The sequence below is a fragment of the Tachypleus tridentatus genome, chromosome 6, assembly GCF_004210375.1.
Source record: "Tachypleus tridentatus isolate NWPU-2018 chromosome 6, ASM421037v1, whole genome shotgun sequence".
Taxonomy (NCBI): Eukaryota; Metazoa; Arthropoda; class Merostomata; order Xiphosura; family Limulidae; genus Tachypleus; species Tachypleus tridentatus.
In genome coordinates, this window is record NC_134830.1 from 88716925 (window position 1) to 88734176 (window position 17252).

Below are 17252 nucleotides of genomic sequence, written 5' to 3' on the forward strand. Positions count from 1 at the left end.
ATGTTGCAGTAGTAGTGCTTCGAATGGAGTAAATTTTATAATTTTATTGGAATTGTAGAGCTAATCACAAAGGTCTGTAAGTTGAGGGACTACTGTCTGTTTCATCATGGATTTATGATGTTGCAGGGAGAACATCCGGGGTACCTGAAGTTGAAGTTACAGAATTATCGGATGTAGGATTACTGCTCTGACACACATTCTTCTTGGCTATGTTTTTAAACATTTCATTCAAACAGAGTTGTTTTATGTGCTTTGAACTTTCCCTATGCATTTTTTGATGAAGGTACACTGCTCAAGCCTACTGATTAATTTATCCGTAAACTCAACTTGTTTGTAGTAAGTCTTTCAGCTACATCTGTTTTATCTTCATAACTTTCATTGCTTTTATCTGGATTTAGAACAATAAACATTTCAAAGCCTGTATAGTGATGGACAACAGGTGTTTTTTGTTGACATTCATTCAGACTTTCTTCATTAAGCTTACTTGCTATACCCTCGGCAGCAGATCCAGTAAAACTTTTTGCATACTCAAGCAACTCACGAACAACTTCTTTCTCCTATGATACGTTATATCCTATGAAGTCACCATTAAGCTTACTTGCTATACCCTCGGCAGCAGATCCAGTAAAACTTTTTGCATACTCAAGCAACTCACGAACAACTTCTTTCTCCTATGATACGTTATATCCTATGAAGTCAGTAAGCAGCATGTCATGAATTTCAAGTGCACTCTCATAATTTTGTCCAGATTTAAGGAGGCCAGACAATCAGTGGTGTACCTTACCAGATCTGTTGATAGTTCTAATAATATGATGAACAGTACCTAATCTTTCCATTACCTGTTCTATTGATGGATTAACAATTCTAGGACAATGGTGAACAGTAGCTACTCATTCCAATACCTGATCTGTTGATAAGTTGTTAGTTCTAGTACAATGGTGAACAATAGCTAATTTTTTTTTTCCTGATCTGTTCAAAGGTTATCAAGACAATTCTTATATTATTAAAATACCACCATTAAATATAAACTTTACATAGAAGATAGAAATTTATACACACACACACACAAGTGCAAGAGTGTGTGCGTGCGCACGTGTCTATAACACAGAATGAATGACATTTCTCAAAACAAAGAACTTGTTATAATTTACCATCTTAGCAGGATACTTCTGTATCTCAGTTGCAGCATGCACCATATGAAACATGTATGTCATTTCAATTTTATATAAAAAGTTGAATAGAAAAAGTATACAAAACCTATATGGAAGATAGAACATGAAAAGAATAAAAAGCAATGTAGCAGAGCAATTCCCAACCTAAGATTAAAACTGGCAGTATTTGTTCCAAGATGCTTTCAGAATAAAGAAACATCTGCAAAACTGACACTTTCTCACTTGCTGAGAAGAAACATGAAAACACCAAGGCACTACATTACCATTGAAAACAGACAAGCCAATTATTAGAAGATAAGGATGGCTCATTGTAATATAGAGAACAAAATCCTTGGTCATTGGAGTCATACTTGCAAGCATGTCAAGTCTATGACAATCACCACAAACTCTGCAAACAGTGAGAAAAAAAACCTGAACTGAGTATAAGACACAATGCTGGTAACTTTACAAAGGCGATAACACCGTTAAGGCCCAGGACAATTATCACATAGCTAAAGTTAGTGATCGTAAAAATAAGTTAGTAATAAACACCTGAATTAAATATAAGACACAATGCTGGTAACTTTACAGAGGTGATGACACTGTTAGGTGCAGAATAGTTATCAGATAGCATAAGTCAGTGATCATAAGATGAAGTTAGTAACAAAAACCTGAACTAAATATAAGACACAATAATGGTAACTTTACAGAAGTAATGACATTGTTAAAGTTCAGGACAGTTAACAGCTGGCTAAAGTCAGATATCATAAAAATAAGTTAGTAGCAAAAACATGAAGAAAGTATAAAATACAATGCTGGTAAGTTTACAAACATGATGACACTGTTCAAGACCAGGATAGTTATCAGATAGCATAAGTCAGTGATCATAAGAATAACTTACTAACACACACCTTAAGTATGTATAAGACACAATGCTGGTAACTTTACAGAAGTGATGACACTGTTGAAGTCCAGGACAGTTATCAGATAGCTAAAGTTAGTGAATAAGTTTGTAACAAACACCTGAGCTAAATACAAGACACAATGATGGTAACTTTACAGAGGCAATAACACTGTTAAAGTCCAGAACAGTTATCAGCTGGCTAAAGATAGTGATCAAAAGAATAAGTTAGAAACAAACATCTGAACTAAATGTAAGACACATTAGTGGTAACTTTACAGAGGTGATGACACTGTTAAAGTCCATGTCAGTTATCAGATAGTTAAAGTCAGTGATCATAAGAATAAGTTACTAACACACACCTTAAGTATGTATAACACACAATGCTGGTAACTTTACAGAAGTGATGACACTGTTAAAGTCCAGGATAATAATGAAGTAGCTAAAGTCAGTGATCATAAGAATAAGTTAGGTCAGTAATAAACACCTTACGTACATATAAGACACAATGCTGGGAACTTTACAGAAGTGATGGCTGTTAAAGTCCAGGACAGTTATCAGCTAGCTAAAGTCAGTGATTGATGATAAGAAGAAGTGAGTAATGAAAACCTAAAATAAGTAATTGTTGTCCAGCTCACTGGGCAACAGCGTTGAGAATTTGGGGTATTTTGAGATCACAATTCACTGTTATGACTTTTGTCTCTAGGATATTACAATACTGTCACTCACTTTGTATCTAGGATATCATAAAATGGTTATTAAAACAATTTCTGGGATATGACAATAAAATGTCATAACCTATGTCTCTAGGACATTACAATACATTATCATGGCCCTTCTCCCTAACATTGTCTTCCTTTTTAAGTTGTCATGATATGCTGTAAATGATCATTATCTCTATAGGAAGTCCAAACACATTGCCAAGACCATTTTTGGGATGTCATAATACCTTCCCATTATTTCATAGTTCTATGATACAGTTTATGAAGCATTATACTTTGCGACTTTCAACATTAGTGACACTTTATAACTGTTTGACAGAGTTTAAACCATGTACTTTTTAGAAAATAACTTTAAAACATAAGCGAGAGAAAAAATTTTGCTGGTACTGAAAACATACATGGCATTTGATTGGATTTCTGTAGAAAATACAGCATTTTTCTTCTAAAACTAATGTGGTTGGTATTTCTGTCAGTTAAACCTTAGGTGCTGAGTGCGCATGTTCATATTAAACTTCAATATGTAATTAAATATAACAACTCCAATTGTATTTCCACAATTTTTAATTCAAAAATACTTATGGATTGATACAGAAACGTGAATTATTTTATCGTACCTTTAGTTGTTATCTTTATTTCTGAAAAATATTTTGCATTATATCTGCTTGAAAACTACAAAATTTATATTCTAAGAAAAAAGATCAGGTAAGATTTAGTTAGGTCTAGTATTGGTAGCTGAGTAGAATGCTTATTTATTGAATATAACTTATTATATCATATTCAAACAATAAAACAACTTATTATCAGTTGAAAACAAACCACATTAGCTATAAATTGATCATGGTTAGCAAAACGTTTATCAGATTGATGTGATGTTGAAGGTCAAGTTATAATTCACTGATCACTCTTTACTATTTATTTATGGTTTAAATCCGTAAGTGTCCACTACCACAATTGTCTAAATAAAGTATGATGAATTTCAATGAACTTGAAATTCATTAATTATACATAAAATTGAACTTGTTATCAACAATAAAAAAATATTTAATGTAAAAAGAAGTATTTTAATATTTTTACAACAGTTTTTCAACAAAATTTTAGAAATTTCACAACATAAAAAATGATAGAAAAATAATGACTTTTTAAATATGAAACTAAATATTACTTCATAAGCTGTTAACATTCAAGCATGTTGGTTAAGTATTTCCAATGTGACAAGGAAACATTCAAGAGATAGGAATGATACACTATCAGAAATTATTAATAATATTATTTGATAGTTACCTGAGGCATGGACAGCTTCTGGTCTAGTCCAATGTCTATTTGATCAAGAACTGCAATTGAAGAACACAACCAGCCAACAAAAAAAGTTAGCTAAAATAAATAATCAAAATGTTTGTTAATATACAGAAATAATGTATCAGCCAAAAAATACCATGTTGTAATTCTAGTTGTAACATTCAAAACTAAGCCATATTTTCAATCACAATACCTGAAATTCAACTGCCAATAAAAGCTAATGCTCACATCAATAGGGTGATTAAAGTTATTAATACAGATGAACATCAAATAATTGTTTTCAGTAATGAATAATACAGAAATAATAATAATAATAATAATAATAATGGTCTATCAGATAACCATTCTTATCATCCTTCAATCCCAAAAATCATAATTTCAAACAATATCTGCATGTTTATTTTAACATTTTAAAGGCAATTATAATTTAAATTCGTAACTTGTTAAGTGGAGTGTCCTCCATTACGTAGAACAAGTTTGAACAAAACACTTCTACAAGTGTTACTTCAAAAACGTTTTCACTTTCAATAGACAAATCTCAACAGGCATACCAGTTTAGGTAAGAAATGTGGGCAGAAATTACTTCTAACATTGTCAACTACACAGTGACAATTATAAGTACTTTTACGTTAAGTACAGTAAACATATGAAGAAAACATCTGTTACACTGATGGTAATTTTACTACTACGCAAATAAAGGTAAAATAACGATATATCTCATGCTACACTGATGGTAATTCTACTACTTTACAAATGAAGGTAGAGTAATGATACATCTCCCACTACACTGATGGTAATTCTACAACTTTACAAATGAAGGTAGAGTAATGATACATCTCCCACTACACTGATGGTAATTCTACAACTTTACAAATGAAGGTAGAGTAATGATACATCTCCCACTACACTGATGGTAATTCTACTACTTTACAAATGAAGGTAGAATAACGAAATATTTCCTGTTACACTGATAGTGGAGCTGGTCTCATTAGAAATGGGACAGTTCTTGAAGATAGTGAAACCAGTTGTTTCCTGGTCACCTAACAGTTTTATAATGTTAATACTTACCACTGTGACTCTCACAGGTGTTTTCATCAGAAATGGAGCATAATAATTCTTGAAGATGATAAAGAGCCAGCTATTACCATGGTTACCTAACAATTCATATTTTTCAGCTTTAGCACAACACAGAACGTCAAACCTATGTGCCTACAAATTAAAAGATAAATAACATTAAAAATACCAACCAGGAACAACTTTTAATTTTTCTTTAAAGGTTAAACAGTGGTTGATACTTGTCGACTTTTGTAATCTCTGCTTCTTTAAGAGGCAATACATGTGGAATATATATAACTAAAACACTACTTACAGAATGTTTTAGTTTACATCTGGTCCAATCAAACATTACTGGAATATAAGAAATTATACAGATTACTTCTAACCTAATCAAACAGTACTGGAATATAAGAAATTAAACAGGCTACTTCTCGCCTGATCAAACAGTACTGGAACATATGAAACTAAACAGGTTACTTCTAACCTGATCAAACAGTACTGGAATTAAAGCAATGATGGTTTACTTATATTTACATGCTACAACAGCACTGGTTTAGTTATATTTCACATGCTATAACTCTGTTGGTTTAGTTATATTTTCACATACTACAATTGTGTCAAATATAAGTAAATCAACATGTTACAACATGAAATACAACTAAACCAGTACTGTTGTAACATGTCAAATGTAAGTAAACCATTATTGTTTGATCATGTCATATGTAACCTGTTTAATTTCTTATATGCCAGTACTGTTTGGTCAGGTTAGATGTAATCTGTTGTAACATGTTGGTATACTGCTGATTTAGTTATATTTTACAAGTTACAAGAGTACTAGTTACATACTTCTGAAGGCTTGCAACTGTGCTTAGTATATTTATACCTCGATGGATTGTGTAGATGTGGAAAAAATTAAAAAAAATCAATAATAAGTATAGAGTTAAACAATGTTTATCAAACCATTTTATTTTCTTCAGTGTTATCAAAAACTATTCTTTTTCAGTACATCTACTGTATTTTCTGTTTTAAGCAAAAGGGCATGACACTTACTTCTGCCCTCCTAGAATCCAAGGAAAGTAATGCTACAAAGCATGTGATCTGGAGTAAAAAATCTATGAGCAAAGCCAAGCCTGCATACAGGGAGAATATGTGAACTGCTGGCATACTAGAGAGGGCACCTAGAGACAACATAACATTTGATAACCATTATGTTTTTGTTAAACCTGACACACACACACATATATATATATATATATATGTATATAATATACTAGATAAAGAGTCAATTATATGATGATATACATTATATTTCAACTCCAGTGCATGATTTATACTGTCCTACAAGATTCTTTTGTCATTATATCAGTCAAAATGCTAGGTCCAAGGTGCCTAAAACCTCTGAAAATTTGTGTCATGAGACAAATCACTAAACGATTTCTTGTCTTTCTGCAGTACAAATTAAGCATATTTTGAAGCCAAAAGGTAGTTTTCATTAAGACCACTTTTATGTTCATAAAAAAAAAAAAGACTTTTCAAATGAGTGTATGCTTTCACTTCAGGTTCTTTGCATTTTAGGATTGGGAGGTCTAATTCCCTGTGTACAGTATGTACCATCCTTTTTTCTTTATGAGGAGAGATCCAATAGAATTTTATAATGTTTCAAAACTATACATTTGGAATGACTTTTACATGTATATATTTAAATTTTAATGTTCACTATTCTTAATAAGTGTAATGAAATATATAGGCATAGGTGTCAACATCACATTAACCATATATTCAATATGAAATAGCCTTGAGAACCAGCCAATCATAACCTGAAGATGTTGATGTCAGGTTTAGTTTGTGTCAAAAAGGTGTGTACAGAACATAAAAGGCTTATGTGTGATAAGGTTTTTGAAATGTTAACCAATTTTTTAATTACTATTTTTATTAGTATTGTTTTTAAAAGATAAAATTAAACTTAAAAATAAAATAACAGCAAAAGGTGAAAAGAAATAGATTAAATTATAATTTGATGCAATATATATGAAATAATAAAAATACAGAGAAATTAAAGTATGAATAATATTAATAATGTAAAGTAAATTTCATTATTATTTTGGTTTGGAAAATTTTTTTCAGAAACATGGATCTGTTAGATTCAAAATTTGTTACTTTTCCCATCAGTTTAATGTCTTCAAAAGTGTCCAGACATGTTAAAAGGTTTGGTGACTTTGTTTGTTCTGATTGTTGATTTGTAGTTATTCAAATGTTCCTGTATAGTTTTGATCTAGAATTGTTAACCTTTATGCCACTAAAACATCATCAAAACTAAATTCATCATTAAATTTACTTTATATTAAACAATTATTATTGTTTTAGTTTCTTTATATTGTTATTATTTCATACAGTGTCACATTATTAATTTCTCTATTTGCCACATCCTTTTGCTGTCATTTCATTTCATTTTTATAAAGACTTAAAAAATGTTAACATTTCTTATAACTATTATCACACTTAAGTCTTTCATGTACTGAACACATACCTTTGGCACAAACTAAACCTGGCATCAACATCTCTAGATTATGACTAGCTAATTCACAAGGGTAACTTGTAATGAACATCTGGTTATGTGACATCAACATCCCTGCCTATATATTTCACTCATTAAGCATAACCCTTTATTTTCCCGAAGAAGATTAGTGAATCATTTGAAAGCACTCAACTTTTGAATCTCCTCTGAAAACCATTACAATTTTTCTTTTGTACATGATCTTGTGTGCTAACTACTTAACCAGAATTTAAATTGTAAATGTAGTGGGGAAAAATGAGCATCATATTAGTTCTCTATCAACAAGTTGTGAACTTAATTCTCTCATTTACCACTATGCTGGCCAATCAAGCTTAATGACACAAGTCCTCAATCTGTTTTTCATTGTAATGTCCAGTTCCCTGACTATATTGGTATCTTTCTTTTCTATCATTTGGAATAGCACATGGCTCGTGTTTCTAATTATAATTACAAAAGCATTTAATTCAGGTACTAAACTATTTTTGTGTTATGACACCATTGTGTCATGACAACCCACCTTTAAACTGATAAGAGAAACATTCTTGGGTACATGTTTCTTATTCTTAAATTTGGTAAAGCTGAGTTAAGCAGCCATCTCATATGAAAGTTGTTGTAACACCACAAATATATTAACGCATGATAACACTACAAGGTCATTAGTAATACTAAATCAGTGGAATAAGCCCTATAAGCTTTCACACCTAAACCAAATTATTTTTTTCTTTTTGAATCAAGATTTCACTAAAACCATTTTAGACAATCATGTATTTCCTTCCAATGAAAGCATGAATACTAATACAATAATTCTAAAACCTGTTTCGTGGTGTGGAAGGAGGCATGGCCTTTGAAAACATTTACAGTTTTTAAAGCCTTTCTCTCATAGATGCCATCTTACTGTTCTTGAGTTGCATTCTGCATCTGTAAAGGCCTTAATCTGGTTCGACGATTGACTGGTGTCTTGCCGGACAACCCGTCGAATCCTTCTGCTCAACACCAGCGAAATTTTCTTGGGCCGACCAATTGAAATTCTCATTCCGTATCCCTCAGGATCTTTCAAAAAATTTGCAAAAGCAGTTTTACTACACCCAATCTCACCAGTGATGGCACTTTGAGAGACCTTGCTTTTGCAGCTCAACAATTCTGCCACGTTCAAACTCTGTCAACTTTTTAGCCTTTGCCATGTTTTCACCCAATGTAACACAGGAGATGTCAGTGGGAGATGTTGAAAATGCTAATGCTTGGACACAAATGACTAAATTTTGTTATGTGTTTACTGATAAATGCTTCGTTTCAGTATGGTCTTAAACTTTTGACCACCTAGTAATTAGGCTAATTTCACAGTGTTCACATTTTCCCTCTTAAATGCTAAAATATTTTTTATTTTTATTTTCCCTTTTCTTATTTTCATCTTTTGAAGCTCTACTCAAATAATTGGTTGAGTTTAACAATGCAAAATGCATATTTTTTCTTTATGTTCATTGTCCTTAAGATTTTGGCCAGCAGTGTAGTTATACATAAACTTGTGACATTAACTAATGATGAAAACTGATAGAATTAGTGTTGCTATAGTTATACAGAAACTTTTGACATTAATTAACAATGAAATATGATACAATTGTTATAGTTATACATAAACATTTGACATTAAGTAACGATCAAAACTGATAGAATTAATGTAGTTATAGATATAGCCACTTGTGACACTAAATAATGATGAAAACTGACAATTATTGTACCTACAATTATACAGAAAATTTGGACATTAAGTGATGATGAAAACTGATAGAATTAGTTTAGTTATAGATAAACTTGTGACTTAAATAATGACAAAAAGTAATGGAATTAGTGTAGTTACAGTTATACATAAACATTTGACATTAACTAATGATGAAAACTGATAGAATTAGTGCAGTCATATTCATACATAAACATTTCACATTAACTAATGATGGAAAGTGATAGAATTAGTGTAGTTATAGTTATACAGACACATATGACATTAAATGATGATGAAAACTGATAGAATTAGTGAAGTTATAGTTATTTGCAAACTTTCAACATTACCTAATGATGAAAACTCATAGAATTAGTGTATTTATGGATATACATAAACTTTTGATAATAACTAATGATTAAAAATGATAAAATTAGTGTTGCTATAGCTATACATAAACATTTAACATTAACAAATGATAAAAACTGATACAATTAGAGTAATTATAGTTATACATAAAATTTGGCATTAACTAATGACAAAAAAGTGATAGAATTAGTGTAGTTGTAGTAATACATAAAATATTGATATTAATTGATGATAGAAACTGAGAGAATTAGTGTAGTTATAGTTATATAGATACATGACATTAACTTATGATGAAAACTGATAGAATTAGTGTAGCTATAGTTAAACACAAACTTTTGATATTAACTAATGATGAAAACAGAATTAGTGTAGTTATAGTTATACATAAACATTTGACATTAACTTATGATGAAAACTGATAGAATTAATGTAGTTACAGTTATGTAGACACTTTTGAGAACTGATAGAATCAATACATAAAACAATCATCACAGACACACAATTAATATCGATACAAAATTAGTACACAAAATAAAATAATTAGCAGATAAGCAGATAACTTATTGAATAGTATCTTACCCAGGAAGAAACAAGATGATTCTGAAAGGCTAGCTAAGAGCAGAGATGGGGCAACTTCACCAAGAATTCGTCCAATCTGTTCTTCTCGAGATTCCATCTCAAGCTTATTGTCTCGCTATATTGTTGAAAATTAAAATATATATTAGAAAGGATGATTAAAAATATTAAACAATCTCATGAATTTCATTCTTTTTTATAATTTATATGACTAATAGATTTTAATCTTGCATTACAACATACTTGGTTCCATCTGTAAATCATACTGGAACTGGTCTAATATAAAACTTATAATTTTCAAAACCAATTACATTTACAGCATTTATACATTTATTTATCTGGTCATACTAATCAGATGGCAAGAGATATAGTTAATGTGAAGAGGAATAACGAACTAGAGTAAGTGTTAGAGTAAAGGTTTCAAAGATACAAGTATAACTATCATAAGGTATCAGACATGCAAGTCAAAAGAAACATGGATTGAAGAATTATTCCAATTTGGTAAGAAGTTCTATGGCTTCAAATTTTATTTCACTAATTAAACATTAGTTTACACCACCTTTATAACCTTTATATAAATTTATACATGTACATTCACATGTGTGTTTACATTTATACATGATATTTACGTTCAGTCCTTACTGAAACTAGTTGGCTGAAATATCTAATAAATATTTTGTTCTTCACTGTGCTTTGAAACTTAATTTTGTTCTTTGCATTGACAAGGGTAGGGAAATTTGCAGAATAGATACTGCTGAGGGTACTTAAGTGGGGCATAAAAGACTAGAGCACATAAGACCAATGCTTAGATAGGCAAAGCCAGTGATGAAGAATAGCTATATTGTTAACAGATGGTAAATATCTTTTGGAATATGTGTTAGATTCCTTTATTGAGGTATTCTGATTGACAAAGAGAAGTCCTTAAATCCAATATTAAAGTTTTATGTTTAACTTGAGCATATTTCAATAAGTGATTTATTTATAACATTTGCACTGTTTTGATAAGAATAAACAAACTTGTCTTGAAAAGTGAACAAATGTAAAGAGAAGCAATCACACTTGTCATAAGAAACAAATGAAATCTAATCATTAGCTACTGTTTTGACAAAGAACAATAATGTCATAATGCTACGTCTCTTTACAAGTATCATGATACTGATATAAACACTGTATGGTTTATACAATCACCCAAGTTGCTCTAGTCATTCTACTAATGAAACCAAGTACCATAATGTTATTAATTCTACATCTCTTCACACGTACCATGATACTGATGTAAACTCCATACGGTTTATACAATCACCCAAGTTGCTCTAGTCATTCTACTAATGAAACCAAGTACCATAATGTTATTAATTCTACATCTCTACAGGTCACGATATTGATGTAAACACTGTATGCTTTACACAATCATCCAAGTTTCTATAGTCATTCTACTAATAAAACCAAGTACCATAATGTTATTAATTCTAGGTCTCTTTGCAATTTTACTGAACTACTATTTTATGAATTTATGTCAATACATTTGGTTTCAAATTGTAGACTATAATTCAAATTTGGTGTTATACATTACTTAACTTCTTTTATAAATATTAAAAGAACATACCTAAATATCGATGTTAGTGAGTCACATGCTATACTGAATGCAATACTGGTTTAAATTAGATGTTTGTGATGTTAAAATTCTAAGCCTAAAGTTTTTTTACAAATTATGAACTGAACTTAGCAATATTGAGAAGCTAGAATATAAAACAAGAAACTCGTATCTTTTCACATTGTTGATATGGCTTATGTACTGAATAAAACTGAGTGGCTCTGTTCACCTCTTTCCATTTTTGAAAATGGTCCCTTATATACACTTACTTCAATATATTACATGTGAATAATTAACTGATAGCATAGAATGTTCCCCAAGTGGCTTTTTCAGCCATTTTAATACATTAGAAACTATTTTGTTCTTTTGAAGCAAAATTCGAAGGAGGTAGGTTGCATCTTTAGTCTGCTCAAAATTTCATATTTTTTAGAGCTAAATAAAGCTTACTTACTGAACTTGATAAATCATAGTGGAATTCAGTGGTATCAATACAGTAATTTATGATTTGTTTTGTTAATCAACTGTAAATATATATATATAAAACAAAAATATTTCATTTCATAGCCTCCACATGTAAAATTTTGGAAGGCTTAGGAACCTACATGGAACAGTGACCTACATCAAACAGTAACCTACAACAAACGGTAACCTACATCAAATAGCAACTTATATGAAACTGTAATCAAGTTCAAAAAACAAAGTTTACTTCTTTATTTATTGTTCTACATTTGAAGAAAAATAACTTTAATAACATATTTCTAAATAGTAATAATCTATATACATATATAATGTTTAATAACTGAAATGTGACTGTATATTACAAGATACCAGTCTACTAAAATGCAACAGACTTTGTAAAGACTAAAGGTCAGTTTCATACAATTGCATACTGTAACATGAGTGCATATGCACTGCATTATTGCAAGTTATGTAATTTTAGCCAGGCACGAAGAAGAAGAAAACATGTGACGGATGTTTTGGTTTAAAGTTATCTGTCCCAAGCCTGAGCTTGGAAGCAGATATAACCTGGGGTGTTCAGAAAATTCCTTTCTCCTCACCCTGCACAAGAGACTTTTAAATCTTGTTACTTGAAAAACACAAGCAAGGAAGCATCAGCAGAAAATAATCAATGATAGACACCAGGGTGATGAGTATGAGTATCACAAGATCAATGACCAATATGGGATTTGGTGGTGGGGATCTGAAGGTTATATGCCATTTTTTGATGTGGGGGAAACTGGAGGACCCCAGATAAACCTACTTTAACTAGCTGGTGCCAATGAAGCCAGGAAGTCCCTGTTGTGACCAATGTGTATACAAACTCGTGTATGTTATAGAGAGCCTGCTGTGAAAGTGTTAAGAGGTAGTGGCAGTAGAGGTGCTTTCTGTTACCTGCTTTCAACACCAATCTCTTAACTAGTGTTTAAAATAATTAAATTAAATGTCATTAGCCACAGGAGTATCTTGAGGACTGAAGTCGAAATGTCATGGGTCAAAGTAGGAAGTAGGTGTAACTCACGAAACAGCTCTTCACAGCCTAATGACAACTGTTGGAGTAGAAATTTCAGCACAGTGTACGTGTTACTGCAATAGTGGTGGACATTTTTTTTCACTGGATTCCTCCATAGTGAGTGCTGGTAAATGCTCTAAGATAAATAAGATGTTTGTGTGCCCTCCCACACACTTTGTGTATTTTTGTGTTATAGAAAATTTAATAATTTGTTTGTATGTGTAAGGACCTGGTGCTATTTAGGAATATAATTAATGTTAACTTATACCAAAGATAATATATGATAAATAACAACAATAACAGGGGGTGCAGGGGAAGCTGTTAACAACCCCTGATATGCCCCTTTATTCTATACTATGGTTGAGATTGTCCCAGCAACCTAGGAGTAGTTAGATAAGAGACAGAGAGATTTTATGCCATATATATATATATATATGTGTATAGATACATGTCTATGGCCTATATATTTAGAATATCTTTGGTTAGAAAAACTAGTAAATTCATAAATAATAAACTAAGTCAATCAACTGAATACCTAGTTTACCTGTTAATAAAGATATATATAAACATATACAAACACAATGTTGCTATTACAAACATACAACAACTTACATGGTAAGCCTGGACAAGGATGAAAATATTATCAACACCAACTGCTAGAACAAGGAATGGAATAACCTCTATAATGAGGAGTGTTGCTGGAACACCAGCATAGCTGAAGATACCAAGAGAGGATGTCACTGATAATAAAACAATCACTACTCCTCCTAAGCCTAGCGTAACCTTGGAATTAACCTGCAAAAAAAAAAAAACTTTTAAATGTAGTATTCATCTGTGCTATAATAGTAAATGTATAGTATAAAAAAACTAGTACAACAGACCAACTTCAACAATACAAATATATTTTGTAAACTTAAATAATGATAGAAAAATCAGGGAACACTGACTTGCTAAAAAGTATTTCAGAGGCAAGTTAAAGAGTAATAGTATAATCTGTTTTCAGTGTGAGCAATAAGAGTAAATTCACTTCAAGCTGTTATGCACTTAAGCAAGTTCACAAATGCTCAGATGTTACTCACAAGAAATGAAGTTAGGAACTACAAAGCTGGAAAACAGATTTTAATCTGAACAAAAATAATAAAAGCAAGTATGATGCCAAAATTCACAGTTGTTCAATGCATACATAACATAAAAAATGTAGAAATTTCCAACAATAATAGACTCCAAGTTCTGCAGACATCAGAAGACTATGTGGAATACAAAAATTACATATAACACAAAAAAACACTCACTAAACTGAGCATATATCAGTCATATGGGCAGATAACATCCATCTAATCATTTAAAACATCAGAAGTATGTGATAGACCAAAACAGCTAAGAAGCAAATAATATTCTGAGTACATATAAAGGAAAACCTCCAGAATACCAAAGCTAAGGACTTCATCATCCAAACACCAGGTGATTAAGTTATGGCAGTTGCTATACAGTCTGGATGAAAGTGAATTCAGTTCAAATGGATAATTGTTTAAAACAACCAGCTAACTCATGTGCAAAGCCAGTTCTAGTGATAAACAAAGTAAAATAGCATGGTTAAAAACAACATAATGACATTTTAACAGCTTATCAGAAAAATAATATCCACCTTGTGCTTTACTTAACAGCAAGTGTCTAAATCTTGAAAATCTTTATTGTTTATTTAACAGCAGTTGTCTAAACGTTGGACACATCTTCATTCATTATTTAACAGCAGTTGTCTAAGCCATGTAAATTTTCATTCTTTATTTAACAGCAGTTGTCTAAACATTGGACATCTTCATTTATTATTTAACAGCAGTTGTTTTAACCTTGGAAACCCTCATTATTTAACAGAAGTTGTCTAAACCATGTAAATATTCATTCCTTATTTAACAACAGGTGTTTAATCCCTTATCTTACTTATCAATAAATATTATAAGCCTAAAAATCTCCTTTTGATTTACTTACCAACACATGTTTCAAACCCTGAAATCTTCCTAATGCTATAGAAACATAAGCAAACATGATGAGGTAGCTGATGAGAATAGTGATAACATCTGACTCACTTTCTCTGTCCAGCTCATCTTGAATAGACCTCTATGAAATAAGAAGTTCAATTTTAAAGTTATAAGCTACATAGAGACAACTTTAATTACCATAGAACTGTATTTAGATAGTTGTTGTGATCAAAATAACCACCAATATAATTTAAAATAAAATGACAGTTTCTGTAAGTATCAAAAACATTTAGAAAGGTATCACAGAAAATTAAAAGCCAACTAACAGATACAAAAAGAAACAAACTATAACTGTAGCTGTTTTATACATTATAACTTATTCTGCATCCATGGACATAGTACACATGATTTGAATTCAAAAGATAATTCAAATTTCACATTATATTAAAGTATAAATCAAAATCAACACTAATTTTACAAACAGTCACCACTAAACTGCCTGATGTGTTTTATTCACTTTGAAATACCAACATTCTGAACCAAATAACCTATCTAATGTGGACACAGGCTGCAAGTACCAACATTCTGAACCAAATAATCTATCTAATGTAAAGATGTAAATATCAACATTCTGAACCAAATAATCTATCTAATGTGAACATGTAAATTCCAACATTCTGAACCAAATAACCTATTTAATGTTGATATGGCTGCAAATGTGAAGCACATCAGTGAACGTCCTTCACACAAATATTTACAGTGATCCCTTTGAATACAAAAAATGTACATGAATATTTAACATCTAAACTGTTAGTTTTAATTTGAGGCTTTAACCATAGTTATTTTTATTTTGAAGTATTTAATTACATGGTACAATTTAACTAATGTACAAAGTGCAATGACTTCTAATTATTAAACTATATATCTTTTTATTAGGGTTCACATAAACAGAAAATGTAATTATGCTATTTAGATGAGTTTTAATGGATAAGCATGATAGTTACTTTTTGAACAGAACTTTATTACATTGTCTGCCTGTAATGAGTGAAACTGTCTATTGAATAATAGTAATAATCAAAGTGATTTTACAGTTTTCTTTATCAGTTCTCAGTATTTGGGTGTAAAGTTTACAGACAAGTGATTAGGTAATATGTCAAAAGTAGAACTGCCTTATAGAAAAAACTAAACTAAATTAAATTTTCATCAGAAAAGAAAAAAAAGATAAACTCTTTGAAACGATTGCTTTAAACAAACTACAAAAGTTTCACTTATTAGAAGTAAAAACATACCTCTGAAGAGAAAGAAATTGTCATGTTTGGATTAGAATAATTTTTCATAAAACCTACATACCTAATTGAAAGAGAAGATATATATAAAGGTCAGAAACTATATAAAAAGAATTTCTTTTATTATATTCTAACATACAAAAAGTTCATAAATTTGATAAAATCTCAATATTTAAATAATTTTGAAGTGTTTCTGAGACAAAATTTAATACACACAAAAACAAATTAAATCTTTAGAATCAATTTTTCTTAATTTATAAAACAAATAAAATGAGCATTCATAAAACATCAACCAGGAGTTTACACTTAACTCTTAAGCATATGATCACAGCAGAGGTTAAAAAGTAAATGGCATAAGCACGGAGTTGTAAGAGCTAATACCTCAAGTAGTCCTGAAAAGATAAACAGCATGAGCAAGGAGATGTAAGAGCTACTATGTCAAGTAGTCCTGAAAAAGTAAACAGCCTGAGTAAGGAGTTTCCAGAGTTAATAACTCAAGTAGTCCTGAAAACATTAACAACATAAGTAAGGAGTTGCCAGAGCCAAT

The 17252-nt window shown here is 30.7% G+C and overlaps 1 protein-coding gene across 6 annotated transcripts in view; it reads right to left on the minus strand.

Annotated features, from left to right (window-relative positions):
• LOC143252989 (NPC intracellular cholesterol transporter 1-like) overlaps positions 1 to 17252 on the minus strand; it is a 58242-nt gene that overhangs the window by 12078 nt on the left and 28912 nt on the right. For 5 of the 6 annotated variants that reach the window (XR_013029290.1, XM_076505997.1, XM_076505998.1 and 2 more), the window contains exons 10-16: positions 16709 to 16769; positions 15430 to 15558; positions 14056 to 14238; positions 10343 to 10457; positions 6177 to 6304; positions 5139 to 5279; positions 4056 to 4145 (exon numbers count right to left, since the gene is read on the minus strand). Coding sequence is in view for 5 of the 6 variants with exons in the window: in XM_076505997.1 (XP_076362112.1) it covers positions 4056 to 4145; positions 5139 to 5279; positions 6177 to 6304; positions 10343 to 10457; positions 14056 to 14238; positions 15430 to 15558; positions 16709 to 16769 (847 nt within the window). In the remaining variant the exon portion in view is untranslated. The remainder of the gene's footprint in view (positions 1 to 4055; positions 4146 to 5138; positions 5280 to 6176; positions 6305 to 10342; positions 10458 to 14055; positions 14239 to 15429; positions 15559 to 16708; positions 16770 to 17252) is intronic. The other variant, XM_076506001.1, reaches the window with a different exon arrangement.